At 33.2% G+C, this 27,274-nt stretch overlaps 1 protein-coding gene and 1 long non-coding RNA gene across 2 annotated transcripts in view; one reads left to right on the top strand and one right to left on the bottom strand.

Moving 5' to 3' along the window:
- The window catches only part of LOC127715837 (piRNA biogenesis protein EXD1-like), a 31,983-nt gene extending 11,294 nt beyond the window's left edge, over positions 1 to 20,689 (top strand). The window contains exons 5-12 of the mRNA XM_052221971.1: positions 3,248 to 3,348; positions 4,024 to 4,110; positions 4,929 to 5,033; positions 5,883 to 5,963; positions 6,454 to 6,597; positions 8,272 to 8,463; positions 9,521 to 9,740; positions 19,287 to 20,689. Coding sequence (XP_052077931.1) covers positions 3,248 to 3,348; positions 4,024 to 4,110; positions 4,929 to 5,033; positions 5,883 to 5,963; positions 6,454 to 6,597; positions 8,272 to 8,463; positions 9,521 to 9,740; positions 19,287 to 20,509 — 2,153 coding nt within the window. The 3' untranslated portion in view covers positions 20,510 to 20,689. The remainder of the gene's footprint in view (positions 1 to 3,247; positions 3,349 to 4,023; positions 4,111 to 4,928; positions 5,034 to 5,882; positions 5,964 to 6,453; positions 6,598 to 8,271; positions 8,464 to 9,520; positions 9,741 to 19,286) is intronic.
- A 4,273-nt stretch (positions 20,690 to 24,962) lies between these two features.
- Positions 24,963 to 26,433, bottom strand: LOC127715840 (uncharacterized). Its single transcript, XR_007988658.1, has 3 exons — positions 26,391 to 26,433; positions 25,169 to 25,727; positions 24,963 to 25,001 (listed from the first exon to the last, which is right to left on the bottom strand). It is a non-coding gene; the product is annotated as an uncharacterized LOC127715840 (long non-coding RNA).
- Between the last annotated feature and the right edge of the window lie 841 nt (positions 26,434 to 27,274).

The raw sequence follows: 27,274 nt of genomic DNA, 5'->3' as shown, positions 1-27,274 counted from the left end.
GCGTCATTAACTTGTCAAAAACATGAAGACAGGTAGAATTATAGAAATTTAATGCGAAAATATTTTAACACTTTCCAAATTGAAATGACGAAATCGATATAAAATACTTTCGTCAATTTGAAAACCGTTTCGTAAAATACGAAAATGACGAGCGCTAGCAAAATCACTTGAAGTTATTCCCTTTGTTCAACAGAGTTGTCACTTTACAGTTTCTTTTCGTAATTTAAATTATTCAAGTCTGTATAAATGTACCGAGGTGGTGAAACATAATATTTTAAATTGCTCAATAAATTGAGTTTACTTGTTGATCCGATGAATAGATTGAATGATCGAGTTACCGTAAAAACAACATTTTTTTTATTAGCCAGTTGATTTTTAAATAATGAACAATTAATGCACGGATATTGCTTATTGAGTAAGTCATAAAAGATTCTAATGGTGGCAAAATCGTCTTTGTTGAAAGAACACAATGTATGACCTGACCGGACTGTAATATAAACACAAAATAACAAGTTTTTTCTTCAAATTTTTTCGTTTGTAAAATTATTTCAAAGATAATGGCATGGGACAAAAACATATAAGATAATAATTATCTTATTCTAAATGATAATTTCACATCTTTATCTGTCAAAGAAAGGAAAACATTTGTTAAAATTTTAATACTGTGATTTTAAAGCACACCTGTGCAATCAAGATCGATTAAATGTACATAGGTAAATTATCTGGCTAATCCGATTATGTTGTCACGTGTCGTTAGTTTTTAGTACATCAGATGGGCAATAAACCAATTAACAGCCACGCGGTGTTGGGAGAGAATCTTTGGAGGAATTTGGGAGTGAAATCCGCGGTACTCTGTGTGGCTCCGAAAAACACGGAAATCGGGAAAAAAAAACGATATTGAATCGATCCGTTTAAATGGTACTGTAGAAGCGATTTTAGAGTCCTGCATAATTTTAAACCCGTTAAACACAATATTTCGCACCCACCCATAGTGGCAAATTTAAGTTGCCTTCCCTGGGTCCCATATATGTTTTTTGGAACAGCCCTAAGGACCAAAAGAGCTCTGAATGAATTGAAGATTTGACGTTGGTTAAATTTTGCTGCATCTCAAAGAGTATGTTTTGAATTGCTCACAATTGTGTTTAATAACATTAAATAAAGCATTAACCCTTTAAAAAACAAAATAATAATCAATTGATAAGTAAGTTTAAATAGCTTAAATACAGTTTCACTGTCTTTCATTGCTAAGATCATGATTAAAAAATATATTTGTTCTTTAAATTATTTTTGATAGGCATTCAGAAAGAAAAATTGTTTGTCACTTGTTGATCAAGTATAGTAAAACTCTGTTAATTTCAAATTGTGTGCGATTGTTTGCGGTATTTTCATGGAAAAGGCCGTTTCCCAGCATCAAGTTGCCGTTGGAAATGCATATAAATGATTCTAGAACACTTCACGAGTGTTTAAATGTGACAAAATCACAAAAAGTAACAATGGAAAAGTTGTATTTTTCATTACCGGAAATTGAATAAGTACTTGTAAATCAAAAACAAATATGGTGCGAGACGCGGCAAAATTTCGTACTTAATATTTACAGAAATACAGTCGAACCTCGTTGTGTCGAAGTCGAAGGGACCGGACCAAAGTATTTGACTCATCCGAGGTCGAGTGTGTCGTCATAAATTTGGAATGCACGAAATACGATATGAGATTTGTGTTAACTAGACACAATGAACAGTGTGCCTTTTTTTCGATATGACACTTTATGATTGTGTATTCAATCTCCATTTTTGTTCCTTCGTAATAATTAAACACACAAGTACAGATACAAATCATGCACAAATAAAATCAATAGTCTACACAAATATTTACAAAAGTGATCAGTCACTATAAATAATGAAATCACTCGCGGCACGAAATAAGTTCTAAATGGTATCTGATGAAGTCGTCTGCTTTACATTAAATTATCATGAATTTATTATAATTGTGCTAATCGTTTTATTTATTGTAATTAATGAGTTTTAAATCTAACGATTCATTCAATCTCGGCTTGGGTCATTTAAATTTGTTTCGTTTTTATCTCAGGTGAAAAATGTTCCACACTAACATTCCGCTTGAAAGATCACCAAAGGTGTTAATTAGCGGTCACCATAAACATGTCATGTTAACTGTTATACAAACAAGTATGTTTACTCAGCTTTAATCTCTTTTGAAAATGATTAGGTGACATAAGAAATACATCCGATTTGAATTTTTATCCTTAGGTCTGCATTTTTCGAAAATTCTTACTTTCGAACTTCGAGACATCGGGGTCAATTTACATTAATTTTACTTCGACGGGACTATAAAATTTACTCGACTTAACCGAGTATTCGAATCAACCGAGTTCGACTCATCAGAGGTAATTATGCATTGATCAAACGGAAATTTTACCGGGACCGAGAAATTACTTCGACTCATCCGAGTTTTCGACACAACGAGGTTCGACTGTATACGACTTTGGAAGTAAAATAGTGCTGTCTTTTAGCAAATTAATGTTATAGTATTCATCAAAATATTGTTTATAAAGGACCTTAAGCAAAAACAAATGCAGCAGTCTGTAACACCAAATCCTGAACGAAAAACCGACTACGTTTTGTAGTTTATACATTGTTATGCTGGTTCCCGGCTGACTACTAAACTTTGTACGTAATTAAAATACAAGCGGATTCCAGTTTACATTATGCAACATTTGAAAAGAAATGAGAAATTTTGAATGAAGCATAAAATTTCGATATCTGTATCAGTTAATATACATGTAATATAATCAAAATTAAAATTGCATATTAATATTGATTAGGTAAATGATAACAGTTTTGAAAAGATAAAAGGGCGCCATATACAATTTTCAATAACAAAGATGGCTGACAATAAACAAACATCACAAAATCAAGTTTTTTTCTTGTTTCTTGCTTATAGTACATCCTGTCAAGCCATTGTAATGTTGGAGTATAATACCGCAGACAACTCAGTTCTGAATTCTGGGATAACATGTTTAGTATTGCGTCAACTATTGGGTCGTTTACGTTTGGATAGAGAATTTTTCAAAAATCACGAGGCGACTTGGGGAATTTTACTGAAAATCTAAGGCAACATAAACTTCTCCCTGGAGCTTTTCTAGAGTGAAGTGGGGAGTCCTAGGGCGACATAGTCGCTCACTTCACCTGGTGTGGTGACCCCTGTCTACTGATTTTTCTATCTTTTGTAGCTAATAAAAGTTCTGACTATGATTCAAGCAGTGATCAAGAAACTCTAGATTTTGAAGACTGTATCTACTTATCTAAAATCAATCAAAGATTCCATGATGCGGTAGGTTCACTACAAGATATTTTTCCACAGGAAAATAAAATGTATGTATTGTTAAGCCTGATAGCATCAAGCTGTAGGTAGCAACACTTAGGTATCACTTCTGTGTCTTGATCTGTGTCAACCATGTCACTGACCGATCTCTACAAAACTTGTGGAGACTCTTCACCTGGATATGAAGTTGTGCACCTGAAATTGGTCTTTAATATGACTTTTCAAAATATTTTAACTGAATCATTCCCAGTAACAAACAGTGACACCATGTTTAAGGGTGATTAAGGGTAAATTTCTCATTAATCATATTTCTAAAACAAAATAACACTTCTTTAATATAACGTTCTTCTTGGCACAATAGTTATAGGTAAAATTCCCTATATTTGTCAAAAGGTTGTTCTAAATACACAAAAGGTATACAATGTAAAGCATATGCAGTATATTCTTATAGAGACCCATATATATAGTATCTTTATACTTTTCTAATATACTCTCCTCGTACTTGGTTCATGTTACATGCATATATAGTTATTGCATGTAGCATAAAACATCATTACAATCAACAGTGGTACCATTAACAGTTGTAAATCTTGTGTTTGACTAGGTTTTATTAATCATTAATTAATGGAAGTTATTTAAAGTTCTTTTCTTTACAATGAATAATGGAACACTTCCTGTTTACAGATTAGTCATATAAAGGAGCAGTCTGAGGTTGGAGTGTCTTTCTCAGGTGTGTGTATTGGACGTGATGGAAAATTGTCATTAGTTCAGGTAAAACACTTATTTAGAATCAAATATTTTACAAAGTTATTTTAATGATTGATGTAATCCCAACTGCTTTTTTGGTATAGAATGGTCATATGAACTCAAAGAGTGGAAAACAAATAAATTACCATATCAGGTTATTTATATGACAGACAAATACAGCACTCTTATTTTGCAGTGTTGTTGTCAGGAGAGGGAAATACTTTAGATTAGTTACACGGAATTTAGATAAACAAACAACAAATAAATTATGAAATTTCCTACAACAAATATGGTTTTATTTGTATTAAAATTAAAACCTTCTCACAGCATTATTCTATATTGAATTAACTTACCCTTTGGGAAATAAACAGTTTATGTACAATCAAATATAAAAATGAAAAAGGATTTATGGAATTACCAAAAATATTGTGGACAGTACAGCAAACCATATCAACCACAAACACCTGACTCCTAAAATGGAAAAAAAGACAAAAAACAACAACACATGGTTTAGAATGCTTCACTCAGCTATCTGGATATGTTCACTGCAAACTTTGATTTTAAAAGACAATACATGCTAAATTGCTATTGCTTCTTAGAAATTTCCCCTCAAGCTAAAATGTGCTGATAGAAATATATATATATATATAGTCATAATGATTGACTTTGTTATAAGCAGTATCTTGCAAATTTGAATTTTAAGTAGTGTCATTGTGTACAACAGGCTAGAATTTCCTTGTTGTGTAAAAGCTTAAATGCAATCCTTACACAAGTACCTGAATATTGAGATGAAAAAAAGGTCACTAGAGTAAATTATATTTTTGTTACATTTTTATTTCCAGGTTGCTACCACTATAGACATATTTGTATTTGATGTCTTGTTATTGGGACCTAATTGTTGGGATTTAGGTTTGAAATCTATTTTTGAAGATCCAAGACTTTCAAAGGTAAACAGTTTTATTAAAAATGGTAGTTATTCCAATTCTATGATATGTGTTTTTGTTCATGTCACTTTATTCATAGGAAGAGTTTGATATGTCAAGTCCCTTACCAACATAACTGTTCAACTTATCTGAGGTTTGAGTCATCCATGGTTGCAAGTTATATCAATTATCATGGTTTATCATTTCAATATTGTTCCTTGTATTGTCGACTTGTTTTTTTTTTATACTAAAAACATGTTTTATATACCAATCAATCATTGGGGGATCAATAATAACAAGATGGAGAATGTATAACTTATCTGATGTTTAGGGCTATTCCATTAAAATGTATGTGGGAGGGTAGGAAGGGAAGTTTAATTATTGAATGTAGGTCATGGGTCTTTTTTCAGTATGTATCTATTACCATTATGCAAAATTATCTAAAAAATGGTTCTTGGTTGTAGGGATATTTTGAAAGTCCCTTCCTACCCTCCCACATACATTTTAATGGAATAGCCCTTACAAAGATGAGTTATGTAAGTCAGTATGAAGTAATGAAGTACCTTTACATGTGGAACTAAACAGATTATGGAGATATGTCTTAATATTTCTCAGTTTATTAAAACTCCAATTATTTTTAATCTTTTAAGGACATTCTTGTCTTAGGTCTTTTAATTGGTCTGTAGTTACCTCATGTACCACAAACTTAATTTTCCAATGTAATAATCGATTGTCAATGGTGTCGACAAACAATAAATATGCAATTCCATTTTATTTTTTTATTGTAGACCATTGACTACATGCACAATTTTACTATTGGCATAATTAACTATAATTTGGAATGTATGTATATGATTTATTCTATGATTTCAGGTGATGCATGACTGTAGGTTCCCTTCAGATATGTTACATCACCAGTTCAATGTTAAACTGGTTAATATATTTGATACACAGGTCAGTATATAGAACCTTTCAATGCAGTATTATTTGTTATGTTGAATTTGATTGGACTGTCTGTTGATTATGACTGCATACGAAGTGCTTGTAGTGTTGATTTTCATTGTATATATCAAAACTGTATTGAAATATTCTTCCAAGTATATACTTATTATCTTGTTTATTTACATCAAAAAATGAAATTAATTCATCTAGCTTCTTCAAAATAGGTTTTCATATATTTTATTTAAACTATTTATTTTTTGTCATATAAATAGTGCATATAAAATTTTAACTTTGCACTTAAGCACAAAAAAAAAGTCGAAAAAATAAAACACCAGCATGCTGGCATTACTGAAAGTTAGCTATATGTGTAAAGCCTGCGGATAAATAGACCATACCTTTTTAAAAGTTGTATATGCATGGAAAGGAAGCAAAAATAAATAAGGAAATTGTTTTAGGAGAATCTATATTTTGATAAGAGAATTTACAATTATTTTTTATTTAGGTAGCAGAAGTATTTGTATACAAACTTTATCACAATGGAAGTTGGCCTAAGTGGGTAACCGGTCTCTCTTGTTCTTTATTTGACCACCTTGGACTTCCTGAAGATATGGTTAACAACTTAAAGATAAGAGAGAATTTGAAAAAGGTATTTTATGTGTTTAATTAAATTTATATGATCATTTGGTGTAACAAAAATTAGAAAGAGAAATCTGCTTGCAACATTAAATAATTGATTAGTATTCTTGACTTCTAAGAAATAAAGATATGCACCAATATTATATGTTGTATTATACTTTTGGTATGGCATACTGTGTATGCTGAGTTTTTTGGCAAAGAATTTTGCATCATAATTTTAACTTGGTAGAAGAAAAAAGTTTTAAAAACAAAACCTTACCAAGCAAAGAGGGCGTTTTTTTCTTGATTTTCTGGTGTTATTTTTCAAAACGATGACATCAAATAGAAATTTATTCACCTACATTTAGGTGTTCTGTAATTGATAAATTTTGTATCAACAAGGTTACTAGAGGCTCTAAAGAACCTGTGTTGTTCACCTAGGTCTATGAGCATCTTCAACAATGGACTCTCTCCAACATTGTGGACTAGAATAGAATTCATGACAAAAATCTTTTTTTTTGTTGATCTTGTATTGTTGATAATTTTTTCTGTTTACAATTTCTCTCTATTTTCTTTAGTTTTTGCCCAAAACACAAAAAAACGGTAAAAAAGTGTCAATGAAGGCTATAGAGGGTAAACCACCAATTTTACATATTTGCAGATCTAATCTTGCTGATCATTTTTGCTATTTAAAGTGTCTATCTATCTTTTATAGTTTTCAAGATAGTAGGCAAATATGTAGTATTGGTAAAAATCGTCATTAAAGAGCAGGTACTCCTACAAGTAACTTGAGATTGACTTATCCAAATTTCATGAAACTTAAGATAATTGTATCTTATGATGGTCAAACGATCTGTATACTTTTTGGTGAAAATAAGATTAAAACTTTTTGAGTTACGGGACTTTGTAACTAAAACGGGGGGTGTTTTTTTCACATGTCGCGCTGTATCTCAAAAACGATTTATTATTATTGCTTAAAACTTAACACACTTCTAAGTTACATTAATCTAAAGATCTGTATACTTTTTGGTGATGATTCAAAATTTTATTTTAAAGTTATTTTTTTTTTGTAAAAAAGGGGGCGTTTTTCACATGTCGTGCCGTATCTCAAAAATGATTTATGATTATTGTTTAAAACGTTACACACTTCTTAATTATATTAATCTAAAGATCTGTATACTTTTTGGTGATGATTCAAAATTTTATTTTTGAGTTATTGTTTTTTTTATAAAAAAAGGGGGGTTTTCACATGTCGCACTGTATCTCGGAAACGATTTATGATTATTGCTTAAAACCTCACACACAAGACTACGGGCGTATCATGCGCTTGTGGCCCAGCTGTTTATTTAAACTAGATACCCTTATGATGATTGTGGACAAGTTTGGTTAAATATGGCCCAGTTGTTTCAGAGAAGAAGATTTTTGTAAAAGCTAACGATGACGGATGAGTGATGAGAAAAGTTCACTTGGCCTTTTAGGCCAGGTGAGCTTAAAATAATACAATCGTTTTGAATTTCTTAACATTACATGAATAGGAAAATTGTAAAAAAAGAGTTTTGGTGAAATATGACTTTTCAGAGAAAATGCAGAAATATTTGAATATGACGGAATGGTTGAAAGACTGACTTATAAATATTATACTACTTTTATTTGTCACAAGTTTGTTCAAAGATAAAAACTTAATAATGTTCAAATCTGATTGCAGGAAGATCAAGAGGTTTGGATGCAGCGACCGTTGAAAAAAAATTTACTGAAAATTGCCATAAAAGAAGTAATTCATTTGATACAACTGCGACATACTTTGATGGAGAAGATGATGGGAGAATTCATTGCAGGAGTTGATGTATACTTAGCACAAGTTAGGGAGGCATCCAAAGAAGATGTGAAAAAATGCCAGGTTTGGTTAATGAAATAAATTATATTTATGAAAAAGTTTTCTCACAGCAAGTTGGAAGAAAATCATTTGAATGCTATTTGTCAGAGTGGAAAACAGTAATTCCTTGTTATAAAACCCCAACTTTTTAGATTGGGGGCTATATTGCCTTCAGCTGTCTGTCCATTTGTACAACAAATATTTCCATCACAATTTTCTCAGGTACTACCAAACAGAATAATTTCATATTTGGTCAGAAGCTTGACAGTGATGAGTTGTAATGTGTGAGCACTTTTTGGATCTGTCAGACACTACTTCCTTTTTGCCCATACTTTGAATTTTTGAATATGTTGAATGAAATTAAAAGTTTTTTGTCAAACTTTTCTCGAGTACTTTTGAACAGATTGACTTCATATTGTGTCAGCAGCTTGGCAGTAGTGAGCTGTTACAATTTAGCGCTTTAAGGATCTGTCAAGTGCCTACTTCTGTTTTTCAATTCTTTGAATTAGAGTGGGGCTATGCTTGGCACAACAATGCATGCATTCATGTTTTATGTTCAAAAAGAATTTATATGTTTCTATTTACATAATTTCTATTAAATTGCAAGTAAACTTGTAGGACCAAAAGTGTTGAAAATCTCAGTTGTACTGGAGATTAAGTATAATTTTAATTTGATGAGGGATGGACCCTAGCATAGTTAAGTAAAACATTCTAACTATGACAAAACCTTTAAGCTTGGTTATGATCAATCCAAATAAAATGGAAAAAAATAAAGCTCACTGCTTATCATCTTAATTGTTTGATTTTTGTTTAGATTTAATGTGTTGTAAATATGTAAAGAATTCCACTTTAACCAGTACTAGGGACCGTCTTAAACTTGCAGTGAGGTGAGAGCTTTTTGCTCCGTGTTGAAGGCCTCACTGTGACTTTGAGATGAAGAACAGCAATGAAAGCGCTGTTCCTTTGCTCTTTGTGAGTTTTTGCTGTGCATGTACTAACATTGTGTCATGGATGGATATCCCATATCCTTTGTTTTTCAATTAAGTATGAAAAAATGATGTATTAATTCTTATGTTTTCAGAACAATGCCCACAAACTTCCTGTTGCATTTGAGAATTTATCAGGCTTATTGGCCAGCAGAGACAGTCGCAGATACAACCGACACCGTTACAACAGAGGACCACCAGATGAACATGACTTTAATAAGGATTCCTCTGGATTCAATGAAAACTGCAGAGGGATCATAGGCTTGGATGTGAAATACAGCAATGCATCTATATGGCATGAAGGAGGAATATGGGGTAATCTTATATTTGATTATTGTAACAGTCCACTCTCAGAATTAGTAAGAAGACTTTAATGGAAAAAGGACTACAAAATATTTGTCTGGCCTCGCACTAGAATTAAATATGTTGACACATACACAATATTTTCAATAACCCAACAGCTCTTGAAAGGTTTTTATTTTATTGATTTTTATGCCTCTGCCACAGCGGAGGTGGCATTAAGTGTAACCCTTGTCTGTCTGTACATCCTTATTTAATACGTCCCGAAATTGGTTTCTGTTCTCTAAATTTAGTTTGCCTTAACCAAATGTTACGAAACTTACACACAATGCTTATTATCACAAAACTCAGATCACGTTTGAATTTGGGTGTTGTTACTTTTACCATTCTTGAGTTATGTCCCTTTATAACGTTATATGCAAGCGGGGGCATGGACACTTTCTCCATTTATTTTTAATTGTTTTTAGTAAACATACATGTATTATACTAAACAGTACAATATTTGGTTGTCAGAGCTTTTTTAAGCCCATGTCTATTGCTAACTGTATTTATGTGCCGACTCTAAATAAAATTTCAACTTACTTAAATAGTGATGTGAAAACATACAACAGAAAAAGAAATGTTGTTTGTTTTTAGCTCACCTGGCCCGAAGGGCCAAGTGAGCTTTTCTCATCACTTGGCGTCCGTCGTCGTTAGCTTTTTACAAAAATCTTCTCCTCTGAAACCACTGGGCCAAATTTAACCAAACTTGGCCACAATCATCATTAGGGTATCTAGTTTTAAAAATGTGTCCGATGACCCCGCCAACCATCCAAGATAGCCACCATGGCTAAAAATAGAACATAGGGGTAAAATGTAGATTTTGGCTTATATCTCTGAAACCAAAGCATTTAGAGTAAATCTGACATAGGGTAAAACTGATTATCAGGTCAAGATCTATCTGCCCTGAAATTTTCAGACAAATCTGACAACCTGTTGTTGGGTTGCTGTCCCTGAATTGGTAATTTTAAGGAAATTTTGCAGTTTTTGGTTATTATCTTGAATATTATTAGCTCACCTGGCCCAAAGGGCCAAGTGAGCTTTTCTCATCACTTGGCGTCCGTCGTCCGTCGTCCGTCGTCGTCGTCGTTAACTTTTACAAAAATCTTCTCCTCTGAAACTACTTGGCCAAATTAAACCAAACTTGGCCACAATCATCATTGGGGTATCTAGTTTAAAAAATGTGTCCGGTGACCCAGCCAACCAGCCAAGATGGCCGCCATGGCTAAAAATAGAACATGGGGTAAAATGTAGATTTTGGCTTATATCTCTGAAACCAAAGCATTAAGAGCAAATCTGACATGGGGTTAAATTGTTTATCAGGTCAAGATCTATCTGCCCTGAAATTTTCAGATGAATCGGACAACCCGTTGTTGGGTTGCTGCCCCTGAATTGGTAATTTTAAGGAAATTTTGCGGTATTTGGTTATTATCTTGAATATTATTATAGATAGAGATAAACTATCAACAGCTATAATGTTCAGCAAAGTAAGATCTACAAATAAGTCAACTTGACCAAAATGGTCAGTTGACCCCTTAAGGAGTTATTACCCTTTATAGTCAATTTTTAACCATTTTTCGTAAATTTTTGTAATCTTTTACAAAAATCTTCTCCTCTGAAACTACTAAGACAAATTTAACCAAACTTGTCCACAATCATCATTAGGGTATCTTGTTTAAAAAATGTGTCCAATGACCCTGCCCGCGAACCAAGATGGCCGACATGGCTAAAAAATAGTACATAGGGTAAAATGCAGTTTTTGGCTCATATCTCTGAAACCAAAGCATTTAGAGCAAATCTGAAGAGATAAAAATTGTTCATTAGGTCAAGATCTATCTGCCCTGAAATTTTCAGACCATTCAGGCAACACATTGTTGGGTTGCTGCCCCTGAATTGGTAATTTTAAGAAAATTTTGCAGCTTTTGGTTATTATCTTGAATATTATTATAGATAGAGATAAACTGTAAACAGCAATAATGTACAGCAAAGTAAGATCTACAAATAAGTCAACATGACCAAAATTGTCAATTGACCCCTTAAGGAGTTATTGCCCTTTATAATCAATTTTTTACAATTTTCATAAATTTTGTAAATTTTTGTAAATTGTTAAGGAATAAGGGGCCAAAAAGGGGCCAAAAATAAGCATTTTTCTAGTTTCCAGACAATAACTTGTGTTCAAGTGTATGGATCTCTCTGAAATTGTACTGCAAGGTACCATACCACAAAGGGAAGGCTGGGATTGAGTTTGGGGATGATGAATCATAAGGGGGTTCAAAAAATTTGGGGGGGGGGGGATTTTTTTGTTTTTTTTCGATTTTTTCTTTTTTTTCCTTTTTTTTTTCTTTTAAAATTTTCCATTTTAAGTTGGTTATTTCTCTGTTTTATATTTAAAAGCAAATAATAATGATATGGTAGGAGATACACACCAAACAGGATGTGTAAATTATTATATAATAAGTATTGTGCAATAGCAAGAAATTTTCAATTGCACAGTATTGCACAATAGCAAGAAATCTTCAATTGCACAGTATTGCGCAATAGCAAGAAATCTTCAATTGCACAGTATTGTGCAATAGCAAGAAATATCCAATAGCACAATATTGCGCAATAGCAAGAAATTGTCAATTGTACAGTATTGCACCATTGCAAGAAATATTCAATTGCACAGTATTGTGCAAAAGAAGATACTTCGTATAAGTTGCTTATTTCTTGACCAATTTCAATGGGGTTTTATTCTTGAATTCTTGGGGTTCTTAAATATGCTAATTCTAACCGTGTATTAAGTTTTTGGATTTTGGGCCCCGTTTTTAAATTGGTCCACATTGAGGTCCAAAGGGTCCAAAATTAAACTTTGTTTGATTTCATCAAAAATTGAATTATTGGGGTTCTTTGATATGCCGAATCTAACTGTGTATTTAGATTCTTAATTTTTGGTTCCGTTTTCAAATTGGTCTACATTAAGGTCCAAAGGGTCCAAAATTAAACTTAGTTTGATTTTAACAAAAATTGAATTCTTAGGGTTCTTTGATATGCTGAAACTAAACATGTATTTAGATTTTTGATTATGGGCCCAGTCTCAAGTTGGTCCAAATCGGGGTCCAAAATTAAAACTTTGTTTGATTTCAACAAAAATTGAATATATGGGGTTCTTTGATATGCCGAATCTAACCATGTATTTAAATTTTTGATTTTTGGGCCCCATTATCAACTTTGTCCACATTGAGGTCAAAAGGGTCCAAAATTAAACTTTGTTTGATTTCATCAAAAATTGAATTCTTGGGGTTCTTAAATATGCTGATTCTAACCGTGTATTAAGTTTTTGGATTTTGGGCCCCGTTTTTAAATTGGTCCACATTGAGGTATAAAGGGTCCAAAATTAAACTTTGTTTGATTTCATCAAAAATTGAATTATTGGGGTTCTTTGATATGCCGAATCTAACTGTGTATTTAGATTCTTAATTTTTGGTTCTGTTTTCAAATTGGTCTACATTAAGGTCCAAAGGGTCCAAAATTAAACTTAGTTTGATTTTAACAAAAATTGAATTCTTAGGGTTCTTTGATATGCTGAATCTAAACATGTATTTAGATTTTTGATTATGGGCCCAGTTTTCAAGTTGGTCCAAATCGGGGTCCAAAATTAAACTTTGTTTGATTTCAACAAAAATTGAATATATGGGGTTCTTTGATATGCCGAATCTAACCATGTATTTAGATTTTTGATTTTTGGGCCCCGTTATCAACTTTGTCCACATTGAGGTCAAAAGGGTCCAAAATTAAACTTTGTTTGATTTCATCAAAAATTGAATTCTTGGGGTTCTTTGATATGCTGAATCTAACCATGTATTTAGATTTTGGATATTGGACCATAATAGGTGAATGTCCAATTTAAAATTTTTAAGTTCTTAGACCACATTCATTCTGTCAGAAACCTATGCTGTGTCAAATATTTAATCACAATCCAAATTCAGAGCTGTATCAAGCTTGAATGTTGTGTCCATACTTGCCCCAACTGTTCAGAGTTTGACCTCTGCGGTCGTATCAAGCTGCGCCCTGCGGAGCATTTTATTGGTTATTATCTTGAATATTATTATAGATAGAGATAAACTGTAAACAGCAATAATGTTCAGCAAAGTAAGATCTACAAATAAGTCAAACATGACAAAAATTGTCAATTGACCCCTTAAGGTCAGTATATATTTCCTCAGTTAGAATTTTCTTATACTTTGCTAAAATGAAGATTTTACTGTGCTCTTTTCAAAAATATAATAAAAAGTATGGGTCACTGTGCTCTTTTTCAAGCTACAAGTAGTGCAAAATTGCCCAAATTTGCATAGATTGTTCATGAAAAAACTCATTTTTGTGAATAAAAAGAAATCTATGAGATAGAATTTTGAAATAAAATATGAGAATATAGGTTTTGCAATATGCTTTAAGAAAATGAAAAGAAAAAATGGTGTCACCGAACTTGTTTTCTTGCTACAGGTAAAAAATGAAAATTTCACTCATAGTCATTACAGTATAAAATTTTGACTATAAGAGTTATCTCCCTGTAAATGGCTAAGTTGAAAAATTGATTCTAAAACACACAAATATTTGTTATTTGTTTAAACATTTTGGATAATGCAATAAATCACTTATTTTTCTTTATACAAATAAACAGTCTTATACATAAATTGCAAATCTGTCCTAAAATTTGCAGATTTAGGCAGAGAACTAGACCGATTGTGTACTGCTATTATACAATCCAAGATGGCGGTATACAGTGAATTTACCTTAAGGAGTTGCCCTTTAAAGTCAATTTTTAACAATTTTTCTTAAATTTTTGTAATCTTTTACAAAAATCATCTCCTCTGAAACTGATGAGACAAATTTAACCAAACTTATCCACAATCATCATTAGGGTTTCTAGTATAAAAAATGTGTCCGATGACCCCGCCTGCCAACCAAGATGACCACCATGGCTAAAAATATAACATTGGGGTAAAATGCAGTTTTTGGCTTATGTCTCTGAAATTAAAGCAAAGTATAACAGTTGCATTATTTCATGCATCAGTTGTAAACAAAAATATCAGGTGAGCGACACAGGCTCCTTGGAGCCTCTAGTCAACATTGTGGGAACTTAGTTATTATTCTGCCAAATTTTTGAAAGATGGTACCAATTTTTATTTTCATTTCTTTGGAACTTAACACATAGTTTGTTTTGGTTGTGCACCTCAGTTTTCCCATTTTAGATTTCTATATATTTATATTTTCACTATAGACCATTATAACTCCATTGTTTAAGTAACATTCTGTACCACCTGGCCATTTGAGTTTTTGATCAATTGTTTACAATATTTTTATAGTAATACACTAATATGCTTTTTTGTACACATTTAAAAAAAATACTTCACAGATTGCTTTAGGCCACAAAATAGACATAGAGAATGATTTGGAACAATTTTGTTCAATGGAATTGATTTTGATATAAGAAGAGCCATGTTGTGGCTACTGGTTCGTACATGTAATGGAATTCTGGAAATGTCATTGATTTTTAATTTGTGAAAAAAGTCCTGTAAAAGTCATATTTCACTGAAAAGTCCTGGAAACTTATAAAACTGTTTATAACATGTCTTCAAACATATAAAATCATGAGATACCAGTAGTTTGGCATGAATGTTTCCTTTTTAACTCACCTTTCCTAAAAGGAAATGTGAGCTTTTGCCATCACTTGGCGTCCGTCGTCCGTCTGGTGTAAACTATTTCAAAGATCTTCTCCTGTGGAACTACTGAACCAATTTCAACCAAACTTAAGCTGAATGATCCATAGGGTATCTAGTATAAATAAAATTGAGAATGGAAATGGGAAATATGTCAAAGAGACAACAACCAGACCAAAGAGTAGACAACAGCCGAAGGCCACCAATGGGTCTTCAATGCAGCGAGAATATCCCGCACCCAGAGGTGGTCCTCAGCTGGCCCCTAAATAAAATTGTGTGCTAGTTCAGTGAAAATGGACATCACACTAAACTCCAAAACATATAAATGAACTAAAATTAAAAAACATACAAGACTAACAAAGGCCAGAGGCTCCTGACTTGAGACAGGCACAAAAATGCGGCGGGGTTAAACATGAATTGTGAGATCTCAACCCTCCCCCTATACCTCTAGCAAATGTAGAAAAAAGAAACACATAGCACACAGTAAAACTCAGTTTAAAAGAAATCCGAGTCAGATGTCAGAATAGGTAACAAAAGAAACTAAGCAAAATGACAATGATACATAAATGAACAAAGGACTACTAGCAGTTACTGACATGCCAGCTCCAAACTTCAATTAAACTGATTGAAAGATTATGTCTTCATCATATGAAAATCAAGTACAATACCTCCCGTTAGGGGTTTAGTATCATACCATCATAAAATAAATGAGAAGAACATAACCCGTATCATGCCAACAACTGGTTTTAGAATAAATGTGTTTATTTCCGATTCAAAGATGTCTGCATGTTGATTTATATTTACGAATGATGTCCTTGTACCGATGATGAAATTTAGTAAATGTTTTGACTAGTTTGTGATATCGAAAACCCTGGTGTAATAATTTTTCAGTAATACAGAGATTTCTCTCGTTGAAATCAAATGCGTTGTTACATACACGAGCGAATCGAACAAGTTGAGATATATAAACATCATAAGATGGCGACAAGGGAACGTCACCATCTAAAAATGGATAATTAACAATAGGAAATGAAAAATCATCTCTTTTATCATAAATTTTGGTATTAAGTTTCCCGTTAAAGATAAAGATATCAAGATCCATGAAAGGGCAGTATTCATTGTTAGTATTAGCTTTATTTAAAGTCAGTTCAGCAGAATAAATCTCTTTAGTGTACATACTGAAGTCGTCAGTATTGAGAGCCAATATCTCATCTAAATATCTAAAAGTGTTATTAAATTTTTGAATCAGATGTTGTTTCGATGGGTCTTTGCTAATTTTAGTCATAAATTGTAACTCATAACAATACAGAAACAGGTCCGCAATAAGTGGTGCACAGTTAGTCCCCATGGGAATTCCAATAACCTGACGATATACGGAATCTCCATAGCGAACAAAAATGTTATCTAGTAAAAATTCAAGGGCAGTTATAGTATCAAAGCAGGTCCAGTTGACATAGTTCTTTTGTTTGTTGTTACTAAAAAATGACCATAAAAAGTTTGAACATATATATTCGCATTCCCACTTTTTAAATGCGCATTTAATCAGGTGTGTGAATTTTTTCTTAATAAGATTATGAGGCAATGTTGTATATAGGGTAGAAAAATCAAAACTTTGAACAAATTCGAAATCACCAATATAAGCATGTAATTTATCAAGTACTTCCAACGAATTTTTGACACTCCAAAAGTAATTAATTCAACTATTTTCAAAGGCCTTATTTGAACAATTCATTACCAACTTTTTGATTGTACCAAGTGTACTTGTAAGTAGAATAGATAGTTTAGTGGTGGAACAATGGCTTGAAGACGAAATAAATCTATATTTGTAAGGAGTTTTATGCAGCTTCGGAAGCCAGTACATAGTTGGAACTTTTATTGTATTTGGTTCTGCTTGTAAAGAGGTAGCTAAAAGTTTATGTTTGTTACAGATGTCATTTTCCGAAAATGGAGTCAGTTGGAATGTTGGTGAATTTGTGATTTCCTTTTGTAGAACATCAATGTAAAATTTACGTCAAACAATAATGATATTGTTAGCAGCCTTATCAGCCGGGACAAAAATATATTCCTTGGCGAGTTCTTTTAGCTTATGTTTGATACAGGAAATTGGGCTATTATGGTTGTTGTTAGGAAGTTTGTGTTTTATTTTCTGTTTCGTCAAAAAACATGGCCACCATGGATAAAAATAGAACATAGGGGTAAAATGCAGTTTTTGGCTTATATCTCAAAACTAGAGCAAATTTTATGGGGTAAAAGTGTTCATTAGGTCAAGAATTACCTGCCCTGAAATTTTCAGACAACCGATTTTTGGGTTATTGCCCCTAAATTGATAATTTTAATGAAATTTTGCAGTATTTAGTTAGTATCTTGAATATTATCATAGATAAAGATAAACAGTAAAAATGTTCAGCAAAGTAAGATATACAAATAAGTCAAAATGTCCAAAATTGTCAATTGACCCATTACGGAGTTGTTGCCCTTTAAAGGCAATTTTACACAATTTGTTCATCATGATTGTTAACTTTAAAAAATCTTCTCCTCTGAAACTACTGAAGCAATGTCAGCTAAACTTACGCTGAATGATTTTTAGGGTGTCTAGTATAAAGTTTGTGTTTTATATTATGTTTAATAAAAAAACAAGGCCGCCATGGCTAAAAATTGAACATAGGAGTAAAATGTGGTTTTTGGCTTATATCTCTAAAACCAAGGTATTTAAGCAAATCTGACAATGAGTTAAAGTGTTCATTGGGACAAGATCTACCTTCCCTGAAATTTTCAGCCAAATTGGATAACTGATTTTTATGTTATTGCCCCTGAATTGATAATTTAAAGGAAATTTTGCAGTTTTGGTTATTATCTTGAATATTATTATAGATAAAGATAAACTGTAAACAGTATAAAGTATTCAGTAAAGTATGATGAAAAATTTAAATAAAAAACTATAGGTGAGCGATTCAAGCTCTTGAGAGCCTCTTGTTATGGACCTTTAACTAGTGAGGGCTGCCATATAATCTTATATAAAAATGAAAAATAAGGAAAATTGTTTGTAAAAATAATTGATTAAGTCTGATTTTCTATCATGGTGCAGTTTGCCTCATTTAGGACTTTTGAAATAAGAAACAAATTATCTGTTTGTTGAGAAATGTGCTTTTGAACACTGAAGTTGCCAGGAGACTGCCAGTTTCAGCTGAAATGGCTAGAAAAATTGCCAACAATTGACTAGTGAACATAATATATTGTAGCTTTCAAGGCATTGCAAAGGACTATAAAATTTATTTGAATTGTTTCACATTTTGTTATCACATGACCTTTTATAGCTTTATACTATTGTAAATTCAGAAATTAATGCATGCATTTATTATTGCAGTTGTGATTTTTGAAGAAAGGACAAAAATGTTAGATTAATTTTTGTGATTTCATGAAAATCTGCATACAGATATATGTATCAGATATCAGAATGTGAGTTCTTATTATTGCGATACTCACCCTGTCGCATTATTTATGAATTTACAGTACATATTCTGCTCATTGTCGAAAGCAGAACAGTAACTTGTTCACATTCTTGTCCTTTGGTGGATCATTGTCTCATTGTCAATCATAAAATGTCTCCTTATTTTCTGAAGAACAAGGACACAAAATATGTTTATAGCAGTGGGGGCACAATTTGTTGAAAAGTCATTATAAAATGAAACAAAAATTGTGTAGGAACCCTGTATGGGAAAATTTTTTGCATTTGTTTATTAAAATAATTGAGTTATCAATTTATAGTATGGTAATTGATTGTTTAGTTCATTAAATAATGTAGTTGTATGCTTGTATCTTTCAGAGTCAAAATCTAAAAAAGAAGTAACAAGAGTTGCAGAATCTGTGTCCAAAAGTAAGGACAAGACAAATAAAATATCATCTAGTAATATATCGGAACCAGCAATCTCATCAGGTAATAAGTCGGAATCAGCTATATCATCTGGTAATATGCCAGAACCAGCAATATCATCCACTCCTACTGGGAGACAAACCTTACTGAAAACTCCTTCATCTTTACTGGAAAAACTGAGGATGGCTGCAATGGTAGATGAACAGAAAGTGTCATGGGGTCACACCAAAGACAATAATGTTAACACTACGGCCAGTCAGAAGCCATTTAAGAATTCTGAGTCAGCTGATGATAACTCAGATAAGGAGATTTCAATTGGACGTTCTATAAGGTCATGCATTAAATATTACGATTCTGATACTGATGTTCAACTAGTGCCAGCAGGTAAAATGCTTCAGGTTGGGAAACTTAATAAGCCAAAACAAAAACAATTGACAGAAATAGAGCAGATGAGCATGAAAGTGGAAGAATTGAGCAACTACATGAATGAAGTGAACTCGTCAGATAACTTGTCTCCTAACAACAATAGATCATCTTTTTCTATGGGAGATTCTCTAACAATTTCACCAAGATCTCTAAATGCATCATTTGGTGAAAACTATGCAACAGCACCAACAACTCCATATCAGTCGGATATCAGTTATTGCGAATCTCCTAGTACATCAAGGTCACAGAACACATCGCTTGTAGAAAATTATCAAACTGCTCTAACAACTCCTGCCATTAACTTATCACAAATTTTACAATCTGCTTCACCAAGGAAAAGTTCAATGAATATGACTATGCCAAAAAGTCCTGAAATCATGCTCTCAACAGAGACTCACTCAACTGAAAATTCGTTTTTCAACAAGAATTTAATAAGTATGTGTTCTCAGGGCAGTGCAAGCTATGAATCATCACAAAGACCTTTGACATCTTCATCAGAATCTGATTGTCCTTCATTGTTTAGTCATCAGAAAACATATTCACACAGTACATTATCATCATTAAATGGGAATTACTATCCAGAGAAGGGGAATAACTCTATAGGAGTTTCAAAAGATGATTCAAGTGATTCTTTAAAGACATCTGAACTATCTGATGATACAAGTAGCAGGCTTAAATCAACAACCAGCAACATTGAACGAATTAGAATCCTCAGGGATGCAGCTAAAAAGAAGTCGCCTAAATCCTAAGTAACAGTGCAGTTTTTAAATTTTTCATGAAACTGAGATTTCAAATCATTGCTACTACTATTGAAAATGCATTCAAATGAAATTGCTCACTTGATGAAATTACATTCAAAGCTATGAGTCAGCTTTATTTGATGGAGTCGAAACCTTTGTTTTATTATGAATTAAAAAAAGTCCAAAGTATTGTAACCATTCTTCTTTCAGCCTTGAATTCAATAATAGAAAAACAAAAATTAAATAAATTGATAAAGAAAAATATCCTTTGGATATTCAGACCGCATTATTCTATCAGATATTAGAAATAAATACATTGTTTACTTTAAATGTTTGCCCAATGCAAAGGCTTTCAAATTTCTTGAATTTCAGGAAAACTTGAGAATTTGCAAAATTATCATGCCTTCCTCATTTGTCAAATAGAAATTTATCATGACAGAAAAATTGATAAAAAAAGGAATATTTTAAATTGATTCATAGCAAAACATTCCTACACGCACCAAACAAAATCCAAAGCAAGGAACGGCCATTCTTTTGCTGTTCTTCATCTCAAAGATATATTGAATCTCATTACGACACAGCAAAAACATATATATAGTGTATATTATGCATCTTGGCCAGTTGTCAAGTTAAAAGGATAATACGTTATTGCTAAAAATAATGGTTTTGATTTTTATACGACCGCAAAAAAATTTTGCGGTCGTATATTGGTATGACGTTGGCATCGTCGTCGTCCGGCGGCGTCGTCCGATGACACATTGGTTTTCGCACTCTAACTTTAGTTTAAGTGGATCTTTTTGAAATTTTACCATAAGGTTAAATACCACAAAAGGAAGGTTGGGATTGATTTTGGGGGTTATGGTACCAACAGTTAAGGAATAAGGGGCCAAAAAGGGGCCAAAAATAAGCATTTTCTAGTTTCCAGACAGTAACTGTGGAACGGTGTATGGATCTCTCTGAAATTATACTACAAGTTTCCATACCACAAAGGGATGGTTAGGATTTGCTTTGGGGGGTTATGGCTCAAACCGTTTAGGAATTAGGGGCAAAAAAGGGGGAAAAACAAGGTTGTCCTGGTTAATGGACAAATACTTTAGTACAAAACATAATTTAAAGCAGTGTAAGGGAGATAAATCAAATACATCATTGAAATTATCTCCCTTACACTGCTTTTAAATTATGTATAAAGTAATGGTTAATGAACAATAAAGATAATTTAAAACAGTGTAAGGGAGGTAATCCAAATACAACGTTTTGGTTACTTCCCTTACACTGCTTTTAAATTATGTTTAAAGAAATGCATATTTATAAAGGAAGACCAGTAAAAATATCTGCAAATGTTGCATCATTTTTTTTACAAAAAAATCCATATGAAAGATTTGACACTATATTTTTAATTCTATTATAAAATAGATTAAGTTAGCACTATGGTAAATTTAAATGGGTAATTATGGTTGCCAGCTCCATTGGAAATTTGAATTGAGATTATGACCATATCTTGAGGGAAAGAATTTTTTGGGGGAAAAAAGGGGGGGGGGATAAAAAGAAATTGTGGGGGGTCAATTTTTTCTCATTTCAGATTTCAGAAATTAAAAAGAATTATTCTTCAAATATTATTTTTTTTTCAAATTTCAAATATTGAAAAATTTCAAGAAGTAATCTTTAATTGTACAGTATGGCGCATTAGATTTGTAAAATCTTTGATCACATTTATTTATTTGTTATGCCGAATCTAACAGTGTATTTAGATTTTTAATTTTGGGTCCAGTTTTCAAAATGGTCTACATTAAGGTCCAAAGGGTCCAAAATTAAACTTTGTTTGATTTTAGCAAAAATTGAATATATGAGGTTCTTTGATATGCTGAATCACATGTATTTAGATTTTTGATTTTTGGCCCAGTTTTCAAGTTGGTCCAAATTGGGGTCCAAAATTAAACTTTGTTTGATTTCAACAAAAATTGAATATATGGGGTTCTTTGATATGCTGAATCTAACCATGTATTTAGATTTTTTATTTGTGGACCCCGTTATCAAATTGGTTCATATTGAGGTCAAAAGGGTCCAAAATTAAACTTTGTTTGATTTCATCTAAAATTGAATTATTGGGGCTCTTTGATATTCCAAATCTAACCGTGTATTTAGATTTTTAATTTTGGGTCCTGTTTTTTAAATTGGTCTACATTAAGGTCCAAAGGGTCCAAAATTAAACTTAGTTTGATTTTAACAAAAATTGAATTCTTGGGGTTCTTTGATATGCTGAATCTAAACATGTGTTTAGATTTTTGATTATGGGCCCAGTTTTCAAGTTGGTCCAAGATAGGGTCCAGTATTTAAACTTTGTTCGATTTCAACAAAAATTGAATATATGGGGTTCTTTGATATGCTGAATCTAAACATGTATTTAGATTTTTGATTATGGGCCCAGTTTTCAAGTTGGTCTAAATTGGGGTCCAAAATTAAACTTTGTTTGATTTCAACAAAAATTGAATATATGAGGTTCTTTGATATGCTGAATCTAACCATGTATTTAGATTTTTTATTTGTAGGCCCCGCTATCAAATTGGTTCACATTGAGGTCAAAAGGGTCCAAAATTAAACTTTGTTTGATTTCATCAAAAATTGAATTATTGGGGTTCTTTTTTAAGCCAAATCTAACCGTGTTTTTAGATGTTTAATTTGGGTCCCGTTTTTTAAATTGGTCTTCATTGAGGTCCAAAGGGTCCAAAATTAAACTTAGTTTGATTTTAACAAAAATTGAATTCTTGGGGTTCTTTGATATGCTGAATCTAAACATGTGTTTAGATTTTTGATTATGGGCCCAGTTTTCAAGTTGGTCCAAGTTGGGGTCCAAAATTAAACTTTTTTTGATTTCAACAAAAATTGAATATATGGGGTTCTTTGATATGCTGAATCTAACCATGAATTTAGAATTTTTATTTGTGGGCCCCGCTATCAAATTGGTTCATATTGAGGTCAAAAGGGTCCAAAATTAAACTTTGTTTGATTTCATCAAAAATTGAATTACTGGGTTCTTTGATATTCCAAATCTAACCGTGTATTTAGATTTTTAATTTTAAGTCCTGTTTTTTAAATTGGTCTACATTAAGGTCCAAAGGGTCCAAAATTAAACTTAGTTTGATTTTAGCAAAAATTGAATTCTTGGGGTTCTTTGATATGCTGAATCTAAACATGTGTTTAGATTTTTGATTATGGGCCCAGTTTTCAAGTTTGTCCAAGTTGGGGTCCAAAATTAAACTTTGTTTATTTTTAACAAAAATTGAATATATGGGGTTCTTTGATATGCTGAATCTAACCATGTATTTTGATTTTGGACATTGGACCATAATAGGTAAATTAAAAAAAATTCAAGTTCTTAGACCACATTCTTTCTGTGTCAGAAACCTATGCTGTGTCAAATATTTAATAACAATCCAAATTCAGAGCTGTATCAAGCTTGAATGTTGTGTCCATACTTGCCCCAACTGTTCAGGGTTCGACCTCTGCGGTCGTATCAAGCTGCGCCCCAGCGAAGCATTTTATTAACATTGTTTTACTCAAACCAGTGATTCATCACAACAGTTTCCATAAGCTTAATCAGAGTATAAATAAAAATTATCAATGAGTTTTGACACGTCTCAAACAGAAAGACATCTAGAGGTTGTCAATCTGGTCTTAAACAATGGCAAATATCTACACCATATGTTGAGACCTCTTAATGCTCTGTTCTAGACAAGTGTTCTTTAAAATTGATAATAAAGAGCTGCGCCATGAGCACATGATATGGCCGTTGCTTTTTCAAAGAATAAAGTTCCATAAAGGGTTTTCCATTAAAATGTATGTGGGAGGGTAGGAAGGGAGTTTTAAAATATCTCTACAACCAAGAACCATTTTTTAGATAATTTTGCATAATGGTAATAGAAGCATACTGAAAAAAGACCCATGACCCACATTCAATAATTAAACTTCCCTTCCTACCCTCCCACATACATTTTAATGGAATAGCCCTAACTCCTCAATGTCATATCAGAAATTTATAAAAATTCAAGGGGAGGTAATTTAAATAGATATAAACCCGTCACCAAATTTTCATGAAAACTACATAAGCACTTTTGAGTTATTGTCCGAAAATTGGAAAATTACCCCTTTTTTAGCTCACCTGGCCCGAAGGGCCAAGTGAGCTTTTCTCATCACTTGGCGTCCGTCGTCCGTCGTCCGGCGTCGTCCGTCGTCGGCGTTAACTTTTTACATTTTGAACTTCTTCTAGAGAACCACTGAATGGAATGAAACCAAACATGGCATGAATGTTCCTTATGAGGTGCTGACCAAGTGTTGTTACTTTGTAGCCGATCCATCATCCAAGATGGCCGCCAGCGGGGGACTTAGTTTAACATAGGACCCTATGGGAAATGCATACAAATGACTTCTTTTAGAGAACCACTGAATGGAATGAAACCAAACATGGCATGAATGTTCCTTATGAGGTGCTGACCAAGTGTTGTTACTTTGTAGCCGATCCATCATCCAAGATGGCCGCCATCGGGGAACTTAGTTTAACATAGGACCCTATGGGAAATACATACAAATGTCTTCTTTTAGAGAACCACTGAATGGAATGAAACCAAACATGGCATGAATGTTCCTTATGAGGTGCTGACCAAGTGTTGTTACTTTGTAGCCGATCCATCATCCAAGATGGCCGCCAGCGGGGGACTTAGTTTAACATAGGACCCTATGGGAAATGCATACAAATGACTTCTTTTAGAGAACCACTGAATGGAATGAAACCAAACATGGCATGAATGTTCCTTATTAGGTGCTCACCAAGTGTTGTTACTTTGTAGCCGATCCATCATCCAAGATGGCCGCCAGCGGGGGACTTAATTTAACATAGGACCCTATTGGAAATGCATACAAATGACTTCTTTTAGAGAACCACTAAATGGAATAAAACCAAACATGGCATGAATGTTCCTCATGAGGTGCTGACCATGTGTTGTTACTTTGTAGCCGATCCATCATCCAAGATGGCCGCCATCGGGGAACTTAGTTTAACATAGGACCCTATGGGAAATGCATACAAATGACTTCTTTTAGAGAACCACTGAATGGAATGAAACCAAACATGGCATGAATGTTCCTTATGAGGTGCTGACTAAGTGTTGTTACTTTGTAGCCGATCCATCATCCAAGATGGCCACCAGCGGGGGACTTAGTTTAACATAGGACCCTATGGGAAATACATAAAAATGTCTTCTTTGAGAGAACCACTGAATGGAATGGAACCAAACATGGCATGAATGTTCCTTATGAGATGCTGACAAAGTGTTGTTACTTTGCTGTCGGTCCATCATCCAAGATGGCCGCCAGCGGGGGACTTAGTTTAACATAGGACCCTATGGGAAATACATACAAATGTCTTCTTTTATAGAACCACTGAATGGAATGAAACCAAACATGGCATGAATGTTCCTTATGAGGTTCTGACCAAGTGTTGTTACTTTGTAGCCGATCCATCATCCAAGATGGCCGCCAGCGAGGGACTTAGTTTAACATAGGACCCTATGGGAAATACATACAAATGTCTTCTTTTAGAGAACCACTGAATGGAATGAAACCAAACATGGCATGAATGTTCCTTATGAGGTTCTGACCAAGTGTTGTTACTTTGTAGCAGATCCATCATCCAAGATGGCTGCCAGCGGGGGACTTAGTTTAACATAGGACCCTATGGGAAATACATACAAATGTCTTCTTTTAGAGAACCACTGAATGGAATGAAACCAAACATGGCATGAATGTTCCTTATGAGGTGCTGACCAAGTGTTGTTACTTTGCAGTCGGTCCATCATCCAAGATGGCCGACAGCAGGGGACTTAGTTTAACAAAGGACCTATGGGAAATACATACAAATGTCTTCTTTTAGAGAACCACTGAATGGAATGAAACCAAACATGGCATGAATCTTCCTTATGAGATGCTGACCAAGTGTTGTTACTTTGTAGCTGATCCATCATCCAAGATGGCCGCCAGCGGGGGACTTAGTTTTACATAGGACCCTTTGGGAAATACATGAAAATGTCTTCGTTGGAGAACCAATAAATGGAATGGAACCAAACATGGCATGAATGTTCCTTATGAGATGTTGACCAAGTGTTGTTACTTTGCAGCCGATCCATCATCCAAGATGGCCGACAGCGGGGGACTTAGTTTAACATAGGACCCTATGGGAAATACATACAATTGTCTTCTTTTAGAGAACCACTGAATGGAATTGAACCAAACATGGCATGAATGTTCCTTATGAGTTGCTGACCAAGTGTTGTTACTTTGCAGTCGATCCATCATCCAAGATGGCCACTAGGGGGAGGGGTTTAGTTTAACATAGGACCCTATGGGAAATACATACAAATGTCTTTTTTTAGAGTACCACTGAATGGAATGAAACCAAACATGGCATGAATGTTCCTTATGAAGTGCTGACCAAGTGTTGCTACTTTGTTGCCGATTTACTGTTCATGATGGCCACCAGGATATTTTATTAAATAACGGGACCAATATTAATCAAAATTTGGCCTCAATCATTATTTGGGTATCTGTTATGATTTTTTTCTATCTTTACATGATTTCTAAAACCAAAGTAGAGTCAGGTGAGCGACACAGGCTCTTGAGAGCCTCTAGTTATGAATAAAATCCCATAATTCAGAAACTTAAAATCTAAAATTTATAAAAATTGAAAGGGAGCTTACCTCAATAGATATAAACAATTCACCAAAG

Source organism: Mytilus californianus, unplaced genomic scaffold (assembly GCF_021869535.1).
Source record: "Mytilus californianus isolate M0D057914Y unplaced genomic scaffold, xbMytCali1.0.p SCAF_9, whole genome shotgun sequence".
In the NCBI taxonomy this organism is placed as follows: Eukaryota; Metazoa; Mollusca; class Bivalvia; order Mytilida; family Mytilidae; genus Mytilus; species Mytilus californianus.
Note: the sequence above shows the minus strand (reverse complement) of the source record. Positions and strands in the feature narration are given on the sequence as shown.